The sequence below is a fragment of the Silurus meridionalis genome, chromosome 3, assembly GCF_014805685.1.
Source record: "Silurus meridionalis isolate SWU-2019-XX chromosome 3, ASM1480568v1, whole genome shotgun sequence".
Lineage (NCBI taxonomy): Eukaryota > Metazoa > Chordata > Actinopteri > Siluriformes > Siluridae > Silurus > Silurus meridionalis.
Genome location: NC_060886.1, coordinates 173617 through 184348, shown reverse-complemented (window position 1 = coordinate 184348; position 10732 = coordinate 173617). Strand labels below are relative to the sequence as shown.

Below are 10732 nucleotides of genomic sequence, written 5' to 3'. Positions count from 1 at the left end.
AGATAGGTGTAGTGTGGAGTTTATTATGGTAATGGTGGTGGTGGTGATGGTTATGGTGTGTATGTTCCTGTATCTTCTTCTTGATGGAAGAAGGTTGAACAGTACGTGACTGGAATGTGAGGGAGTACCTGATGATGCTGTAAACTCTGCACAAACATCTACTGTAGTGAAGGAGCTCAGTGGCAAGTAGTTGGGGGACACTTGGTTGGTTTCATGATAAAGAGATTTTTATTTTTATTTTTACAGAAGGAGTCTCCAGTGTCAGCTGTATATCTAATTTAAATAAGTATAAAAGCATTAAAATGTCTAATGTTCTGTTTTAAATAACTATATAATAGATATATATTACGAGAATAAGAGAAATAAAGCATTCGGTGAGGGTGAGTAACTCTACTGCATCAAATGAAGAAACATAACAGTTATATTTATATAATGGGTTAAGGGCCTTGCTCAGGGGCCCAGGAGTGGCAGCTTGGATTTAAACTTATGGACATTAGACCCAAAGTCTAATGCCATAAGCACTACGCTCCCACCTCCACCTTCAATTAATGGAGATGGTAGACCAGTGGTTAAGGCTCTGGGTTACTGATCAGAAGGTTGGGGGTTCAAGCCCATGTATCACCAAACTGCCATGCTTGAGCAACCCCTTAACCCTGTGTGGTCCAGGGGCTCTGTATCATGTCTGACCTGCAGAGAGAATTTCACTGTGTGCATTAATGTACATGTACCCAATCTGTTTATTGACCCTCACGTGGATGTTGGTGCAATCTGGCAACCCTCTGTGTGGAGTAGGACAGAGCCGCTGGGGAAACACTGACAGATTCACAGTGAAGCGGCGCCGGTGTGAGGGAAGCTCCAGCTCCCTCCAACCACACAGCTGCTGGAACACATGCCGTGTCTCCGTGGAATTTATTTCTGAATTCAATTTTTATTATTGTTTTATTTCATATCTACAGCTTCTTCTTCTTCTTCTTCTTCTTCTGGGACAAAAACCTGTTGTCATGCAGGGATGAGTGTGTAGGAGCAAGAACAATAATTTTGGTGCAAGTGCGTACTCTAAGAACTGGTGTACAAGTGCAAAAGGCTGCACACTCATACAGAGGTTAATTATCCTCGTCAACATCACCATTATCATCATCATCATCATCATCATCCTCATCTCAGTTCCATCCCACCATGCGCTCTCAGTACCAGCTTGCCCTCTTCTTCATCCTGCTTTGCCCCGTCAACATCATCGGCATGTGGTGGTGAGTACCAGCAACATGTGTGTGTGTGTCTGTGTGTGTGTGTGTGTGTATGAGTGTGTGTGTGTTCATCTATGCTGGGTCTACTAGCTGTTGAAGAATCTCTACTGTCTGCATACTCTGTGTGTGTGTGTGTGTGTGTGTGTGTGTGTGTGTGTGTGTGTGTGTGTGTGTGTGTGTGTTGAACAGATATACAGTTATAAAAGATTTCTCACATTTTCCGCATCATTCAAGTCACTACTAGCAGTGCTATGAGGAATTGGGGGCAGAGCCAAAATGATGCCTCCAGATCTCCTGAGAATGCAGAGTAAGGCAGGTAAGTCTAGTGAAGCAAGAAGAGCCAGGTAGATGCTCTGGAGAAATGAGGAGTTGAAGCCAGGTAGATGCTCTGGAGAAATACGGGAAGGGGGGATATGGATGCCTTCTAAGTGCTTAAAAAGGATGATCAGATGGATCCAGTAAACTAAAGTAATAATGATGATGATGATTGCATTTATTGACAGGTGATAGGGTAGGTTTAGAAACCTTTAGAGAAACTAGGGTGGGTCTAGTCGGTGGAGATCAGAGGTGGGGCCATATGGAGGTTCAAGAGAGCTAATACTGTGGGATTAGATGCTTCCAGAAAGACCAGGGGTGGGGCCATTTGGAGGATTCAAAAGGCTGATGGAATTGGATTAGATGTCTACAAAGAGATCAGGGGTGGAGCAGGTGGAGTTTTGATAAAGCTAAAGATTGAAATAAAATGCCTTCAGTGAGATCAGATGTGGGGCCATGTGGAGGCTTAAGAGAGCTGATGGAGGGGGTTATTTGACTCCAGTGAGGTCAGGGGTGGGGTAGGTGGAGGCTTGAGACCGCTGATGGGGTGTGATTAGAGGTCTTCTGAAAAATTAGAGGTGGGGCAAGGTGGAATCTTGGAAGAGGTGATGGAGTGCGATTAGATGTTTGAAGAGGGATCAGGGGTGGGGCAGGTGAAGGCTTAAATGAGCTGATGGAGTGGAATTAGATGCCTTCTAAGAGATCAGGGTGGAGCCAGGTGAATAAATCGAGAGAGCTGAAGAGGCATGACCAAGTGTATGACTTCAAAATCAAAAAAAGATAGTTGAACGTCATCAAAAAAACAGGAGTGGGACATAATAAGATTAAATAGATGGTTCTTAAAAATCAGGGGGTCAGGGCCAGCTGGTACTCCAGAGATATCACTGGCAGGGTCAGGTGGAAAGTTCTAGAAAGATCAGAGGTGAGATGAGCAAGGTGGATATGTCCAAAGGGCATGGGTTTAATATATATGGGGATGTGGAAGCTCAATGCCTAAGACATTGGATTTCTGGTCAGAAGGACATGCATTTAGATCTTGTTAATGGGCCTCTGAGCAAGGCCCCTTAAATGCTTAGTTATATCAATGGGATAATAGTAGGTCGATCTGGATCAAATCTTCTGTACAAAAATAAATGTAAAAAAGGACATTTGGTATCGTTGGCAATTTGGAATGATCTAGAAAGATCAGACAGCCAGGTGGATGCTGCAGAGAAATCGAGGAGACTCCAGGAGGCTGGTATGATACTAGTTATCTTGAATCAGGGTGAAGTTACATAGCCTAATACATAGCATACTACGTGAAGGTACATAGTAACATCACCGTTTTCAGATGTTTTTTTAAAATATAGTCAACAAACTGAACCCAAAATGAACAGAGTGAAGCTGAAGACTGATCCAATCAGAGTTCAACAAATCAGTAGTAATTCAAATCTCAAAGACCTAAAATGACATTTCCAGACAGGAACTACTTTAAAGAGTGTGTGTGTGTGTGTGTGTGTGTGTGTGTGTGTGTGTGTGTGTGTGTGCGCATGTTTGTGTCTAGCTGCAGGTCTAAGCGTAATTGGCAGGTCGAGACATTAAAGGGGTCACAGTTGGAATTTGAGGTACAGCTGCAGGCGATGGGTGTCGTCACACACTCAGTTCACTCGACCCGAAAGCCACACACACACACACACACACACACACACACGGAAAGTAGTGTTTAATAAACACAGACCAAACGATTTAAGCAACACGTAGACTTTTAAAACGAAATCTCTCCACATTTCACATTTTCACCTCATTTGTCCTTAAATGGAGGTGGAGACCAGCTGCTTGTAGCAAACTGTGAGTGTGTGTGTGTGTGTGTGTGTGTGTGTGTGTGTGTCTGTGTCTAATAATGAATCAGATTCTATAAGCCATGTAATAATATAAATACTTTATATTGTGAGATTTGTTTTTTCTGATTTTTGTCTTTTCATATGCCTCATAACTTTACTGAAGGGAACTATGAGATGGAATTATGGGATGGATGCATGTTTTTTTCACGTGTCTTTGTATCATTCTAAAAGGTTTTCACACACATGTTGAGATGCTTTTGACAGAATGATAGCAGATACACCTAAAGTAGGTTTTTAATATTAATATTTATGCTAAGCTTGGCAGTGTAGCTCTAATTCTTGTGTTAGTGACCTAAACGGTCATCCTCAGCCTTTACTTAGCTTATGGCTTGTGTACACGTTTCACACTTGAGTAGCAGCAGGGTTCTCACAGCGTGAACCTCGAGAAAAGTTCGAATATTAGTTGAATAAAACAAAAACATGACATAGAAATGCACTGGGACTCTCAGACTCAACCACAGCTGTGTGTGTGTGTGTGTGTGTGTGTGTGTGTGTGTGTGTGTGTGTACACTCCCACACACACCTGGAGGTCCAGTGGACAATGAGGCTCTGTAGAGTGCAGTGTTATCTGTGAGTGTGTGATGAGTGTGTGTGATGGACAGCGGGACGGCCGAACAGATGAAAGGCCCTGAGAGACTGGAAACACTCAGGGGGTGGAGTCACATGTGGGCACACAGCCAGGTGTGTGTGTGTGTGTGTGTGTGTGTGTGTGTATGTGTGTGTTAACTTACAACAAATTCTAACTGTGTCTTATACGAGATATAATGTATGTGCTACTTTGTGTTTGTGTTCGAACATATGTTTTGTCTGTGTGTGTCCTCAGTGTAAATGTCTGTGATTGTGTTTTGTAAGTATTGCACACTTGTAATGGGTCAGTTTGTGTGTGTGTGTGTGTTTTGTCTGTGTGTTTATGGGTACATGGGTCACCCCATACACATATAACGTTGTACAATGGTGAACATGTGTAGACCAGGGTGAAACATGGTGGGTGTGAAATGGTGTAGAAATTAAAAAATATGTAGGATTTGATGAATTCATGTAAAAGTGTGTAGAAATGTGAACAGTGCTTACATATCAGTAGATGAAAAAAGTGTTCTCTGGTCAAACAATTTCTAGAAACATGCAGACCAGAGTAGAAGCATGTAAATTGGTGAAAAAGAGTCTAGATTGATTGGTAAGACTGTAAAGTGTTGTGGAAGTGTGTAGACTTGCTGTGAAAGTGTAGAATTGTGTCAAGTGTGTAGATTGGTGAAGAAAAATTAAGTGGTATAGAAATTGTAAGGTGGTTTCGAAAAGTATAAAATTATGTAGGGAAGTGTACTGAGGTGTGTAGAGGAGTGCCAATTATTGTGAAGTGGTGTAGAAGTGTGTAGAGTGCTGCAAAAAAATGTAGAGATTTATAGAAGAATTCTCAGTTGTGTAGAAGTGTGCATTGCACTGTGGCATGCAAAAGTGTAGAGTGTGGCAGAAGCGTGTAGAGCTGTGTAGAAATGTGGTTTTGTGTCTAGAGTGGTGTAAAAGTGTGTAGAATTGTGTAGAAATGTGTAGAATAGAATGGTGTAGAAGTGTGTGGAGTGGTAGAAGTGTGTAGAAGTGTGTGAGTGGTGTAGAGGTGTGTGGAATGGTGAAGAAGTGTGTGGAATGGTATAGAAGTGTGTGGAATGGTGTAGAAGTGTGTGGAGTGATGTACAATGGTGGTGTAAAAGTGTGTGGAGTGGTGTAGAGGTGTGTGGAGTGGTGTTGAAGTGTGTGGAGTGGTGTAGAAGTGTGTAGAGTGGTGAAGAAGTGTGTGGAATGGTGAAGAAGTGTGGAATGGTATAGAAGTGTGTGGAATGGTGTAGAAGTGTGTGGAGTGGTGTACAATGGTGGTGTAAATGTGTGTGGAGTGGTGTAAATGTGTGGAGTGGTGTAAATGTGTGTGGAGTGGTGTTCAATGGTGGTGTAGAAATGTGTGGAGTGGTGTAGAAGTGTGGAATGGTGAAGAAGTGTGTGGAGTGGTGTAGAAGTGTGTGGAGTGGTGTAGAAGTATGTGGAATGGTGTAGAAGTGTGGAATGGTGTAGAAGTGTGTGGAGTGGTGTACAATGGTGGGGTAGAAGTGTGTAGAGTGGTGTAGAAGTGTGTGGAATGGTGAAGAAGTGTGTGGAATGGTGTACAAAGGTGGTGTAGAAGTGTGAAGAGTGGTGTAGACGTGTGTGGAGTGGTGTAAAAGTGTGTGGAGTGGTGTACAATGGGGTGTGGAGTGGTGTAGAAGTGTGTGGAGTGGTGTATGTGTGTGGAGTGGTGTAGAAGTATGTGGAATGGTGTAAAGGTGTGTGCAGTGGTGTAAAAGTGTGTGAAGTGGTGTAAAATGGTGGTGTAGAAGTGTGTAGAGTGGTGTAGAAGTGTGTGGAGTGGTGTAGAGGTGTGTGGAGTGGTGCAGAAGTGTGTGGAGTGGTGTAGAGGTGTGTGGAGTGGTGTAGAAGTGTGTGGAGTGGTGTAAAATGGTGGTGTAGAAGTGTGTAGAAGTGTGTGGAGTGGTGTAGAGGTGTGTGGAGTGGTGTAGAGGTGTGTGCAGTGGTGTAGAGGTGTGTGGAGTGGTGTAGAGGTGTGTAGAGTGGTGTAGAGGTATGTGGAATCGTGTAGAGGTGTGTGGAGTGGTGTAGAAGTGTGTGGAATTGTGTAGAAGTGTGTGGAGTGGTGTAGAGGTGTGGAGTGGTGTAGAGGTATGTGGAATTGTGTAGAGGTGTGTGGAGTGGTGTAGAAGTGTGTGGAGTGGTGTGAAGTGTGTGGAGTGGTGTAGAGGTGTGTGGAGTGGTGTAGAGGTGTGTGGAGTGGTGTAGAAGTTTGTGGAGTGGTGTAGAGGTGTGTGGAGTGGTGTAGAAGTGTGTGGAGTGGTGTAGAGGTGTGTGGAGTGGTGTAGAAGTTTATGGAGTGGTGTAGAGGTGTGGAGTGGTGTAGAAGTGTGTGGAGTGGTGTAGAGGTGTGTGGAGTGGTGTAGAGGTGTGTGGAGTGGTGTAGAGGTGTGTGGAGTGGTGTAGAAGTTTGTGGAGTGGTGTAGAGGTGTGTGGAGTGGTGTAGAAGTTTGTGGAGTGGTGTAGAGGTGTGTGGAGTGGTGTAGAGGTGTGTGGAGTGGTGTAGAGGTGTGGAGTGGTGTAGAAGTTTGTGGAGTGGTGTAGAGGTGTGTGGAGTGGTGTAGAGGTGTGTGGAGTGGTGTAGAAGTTTGTGGAGTGGTGTAGAGGTGTGTGGAGTGGTGTAGAGGTGTGTGGAGTGGTGTAGAAGTTTATGGAGTGGTGTAGAGGTGTGTGGAGTGGTGTAGAAGTGTGTGGAGTGGTGTAGAAGTGTGTGGAGTGGTGTAGAGGTGTGTGGAGTGGTGTAGAGGTGTGTGGAGTGGTGTAGAAGTTTATGGAGTGGTGTAGAGGTGTGTGGAGTGGTGTAGAGTGTGTGGAGTGGTGTAGAGGTGTGTGGAGTGGTGTAGGTGTGTGGAGTGGTGTAGAAGTTTGTGGAGTGGTGTAGAGGTGTGTGGAGTGGTGTAGAGGTGTGTGGAGTGGTGTAGAAGTTTGTGGAGTGGTGTAGAGGTGTGTGGAGTGGTGTAGAGGTGTGTGGAGTGGTGTAGAAGTTTGTGGAGTGGTGTAGAAGTTTGTGGAGTGGTGTAGAGGTGTGTGGAGTGGTGTAGAAGTGTGTGTGGAGTGGTGTAGAAGTTTGTGGAGTGGTGTAGAGGTGTGTGGAGTGGTGTGGGGTGTGTGGAGTGGTGTAGAAGTTTGTGGAGTGGTGTAGAGGTGTGTGGAGTGGTGTAGAGGTGTGTGGAGTGGTGTAGAGGTGTGTGGAGTGGTGTAGAGGTGTGTGGAGTGGTGTTAAATGGTGGTGTAGAAGTGTGTAGAGTTGTATAAAAGTGTGGACTTATATATTCTGAGAATCTGGAGAAAACTGTGCATAAGGAAAAAGGGTATAAATCAATATTGGATGCTTCTGATTTTCGGGCCCTCAGGGGCCACTGCTTTTAAAACAGTTATGATTCGGTAATAAAAATCACTGCATGGGCTCATTAACACCTCCAGAAATCATTGTCTGTGAACACAGTTTGCATGTCATCAACAAATGCGGGTTAAATCTCTATCATTTAAAGAAGACATGCGTGAACATGATCTAAAAACACCACCATCCTCTCTGGGCCAAAGCTCATTCATAATCTACTGAGGCACAGTGGAAAACTGTTCTGTGGTAAATCACGTTTTTTATTTCCTTTTAAAACCATGGACATGATGTCCTCCGTACTAAAGAGGAGCGGGACCATCTGGGTTATCATCAGCATTCAGTTCAAATAAAAAATATACAAAAATACAACAAAACACTGTTAGCTAGAATTCTGCATCTGATAGGACAATGTTCTTATTCAAAAACTCCAGCAACTGTTCTCCTCAGTTCCAACACATTCTGTTCTCATTTACATTTTACACATCAACTTTTTTTTATTGGGGTTTTTCTATTAAAACCTCTGTTGCATGGAAATCTGAATAAAAAGAGCCAATTCATAATTTAAATAATAATAATTATTATCCCTATTTTTATTGGTATTAATTGCAATAAACTATATATTTATACTCAAAGTGCCTGTATCAACACAACAATTTCTCTCTCTGACCTCATTAGCAAACAATATGAACATCAACAGATTGTTTTCAGTGATTGTGACATCATACAGTAAAATAAATAACACACCTTACTGAAGTTTAATGCACAGTGAGAAGTCTTTCACACACACACACACACACACACACACACACACACACACACACACACACAAACTTGTGATTGACTACATATTTCACTCTGAATAGAGGAGATGACTCTAATCTGCACCTTCATACTCCATTAGGAAACTGCTGTGTGTGTGTGTGTGTGTGTATATGTCTATATGTATATATTACTTTATTTATTTATTTTTTATTAATATTTTTTTAATTGCTGGACTCCATTTCCCATCAGTCACTGCATCTCACACAGCGTGTCAAACAACTATTTTCACACCTCTGTCACATTTTCTGTAATGAACACGAGTGTTAAAACCTCATTTAATGTTTAGCTTCTGTTCGTTGTTGTGTGCCGCTTTATACACCATGATCTGCTTCTGTTTATTTTGTTCTTTGGTTTTTGTACCTCATTTTTAACCTTTTCTTCTTTTGACTGTTAAAAATGATTTTTTCATCTGCTTCTGCCTCTATTACATTCAACAAAAGAGTGGTGCATTTAAAAGAAATATTAGACTTTTAGTAAAATTAGTAAATGATTCAAACCGAGCTGAACATTGAACCTTGTGGGATCCCAGAAATATTTATATATTTAAAAATGAATGACATAAAATTATCAAATATCAACTAATCAATACTATTAACATAAATTGTAGTGCATGTTATATATATTTACATAATTGTGTGAATAAGTGTTTGCCCCCTTCCTGATTTATTTTATTTTTTTGCATGTTTGTCCCACTTTTTAATGTTTTAGACCATCACCTAATTTAAATATTAGTAAAGGAAAACACAAGCTGCAGTTTTTAAATGAAGGTTTTTAATATTGAGGAAAACTAATTCCTACAACTACATGGCCCTGTGTGAAAGTGTTCGCCCCCTGTTAAAAGTGTGGTTTATCACATCTGAGTTAAACTTTTCTAGCCACAACCCCAGGCCTAATTACTGCCACACCTGTTCACAATCAAAACATCTTTTAAATAGGACCTGCCTGACAAAGTGAATTTGACCAAAAGATCCTCAAAAGCTAGACATCATGCAGAGATCCAAAGCAATTTTGAAACGATTGAGAACAACTGCAGGCCTCACTTTCCTCAGTTAAGGTCAGTGTTCATGACTCCACCATGAGAAAGAATCTCTGCAAAAATGGTCTGCAAGGCAGAGTTCCAAGACCAAAACCACTGCTGAGCAAAAGAACATAAAGGCTCGTCTCAGTTTTTCCAGAAAACATCTTGATGAGCCCCAAGACTTTTGGGAAAATACTCTGATTGACGAGACAAAAGTTGAACTTTTTGGAAGGTGTGTGTTCCATTACGTCTGGTTTAAAAGTAACACCGCATTTCAGAAAAAGAACATCATACCAACAGTGAAATATGGTGGTGGTAGTGTGAAGGTCTGGGGATGTTTTTTGCTGCTTCATGACCTGGAAGAATTGCTGTGATAAATGAAACCATGAATTCAGCTGTTTACCAAAAAATCCTGAAGGAGAATTTCCTGCCATCTGTTCATGACCTCAAGCTGAAGGGAACTTGGGTTCTGATCCAAAACACACCAGCAGGTCCACCTCTGAATGGCTGAAGAAAACCAAAATGAAGACTTTGTAGTGGCCTAGCCAAAGTCCTGACCTGAATCCTATTGAAATGCTGTGGCATGACCTTAAAAAGGAGGTTCATGCTCAGAAAAATTAGTTAAATTCCTCCGCAGTGCTGTAACAGACTTATCACAAACGCTTGCTTGCTGCTGAGGGCGGGCCCACCAGTTATTACGCTTCACACAGGGCCATGTAGTTTTGGATTTTGTTTTCCATCAATTATAAAAACCTTCATTTGATAACTGTGTGTGTGTGTGTGTGTGTGTGTGTGTATTATATCCTATTCCAGACCTCATTATAATATTAGAGGTTTTACTTAATCATACCCTCAAAATAAACTTATTAAAAAATACCAATGCAAAATTATTATATTGTTCATATTTATAATAGTTACATTTTACATTAAAATTTCAATGATTGAACCATTAGAATATGTAACATGTTCTCATATAAAAAGAATGTCTTAATGAAGCATGATGGATCATGTTTAATGTCTCCACCACACACCTTCACTGAAATGTAGTTGAAGACTACAGTGTTGGAGGTAAAAGAAGGACATAATGGAGATTCCAGGCTTGGACTACTCCACATGCTGCTCTGTGTGTTGTGTAAATATTTTCAATATCATACATATCATAATAGGAGATATTTATCTCCTAGTTTTAGATCTGCTCTGTTCCCATCGGCATTATCTCCACACTCCATCTTCAAGCCGAGCCGAGCCTCTGTGATTAGGGTTGATTTCAGCCTGCTGTTAGAGCAGGAACATTAGGAGGCTTCCAGGAATCTGAGACTGTATCTTTATGGAGATGTGGGATCTACTGTAGGTCCTGATCTACTGATGTTTGTTTAAGGTCTGTCTAATTTGGAATGTAAAGTTATTGTTATAATAAATAAATAAATAAATAAATAAATAAATAAATAAATAAATAAATAAATGTAATTTTCAAGTGTGCAATTTTTTAATTCCCTTCACC

General features: G+C 41.5%; 1 protein-coding gene across 1 annotated transcript in view; it reads left to right on the top strand.

Annotated features, from left to right (window-relative positions):
- Nucleotides 1-838: 838 nt before the first annotated feature.
- wnt6b (wingless-type MMTV integration site family, member 6b) overlaps nucleotides 839-10732 on the top strand; it is a 23232-nt gene continuing 13338 nt past the window's right edge. The window contains 1 exon segment of the mRNA XM_046845994.1: nucleotides 839-1247. Within this exon segment, the coding sequence (XP_046701950.1) occupies nucleotides 1177-1247 (71 nt within the window). The 5' untranslated portion in view covers nucleotides 839-1176.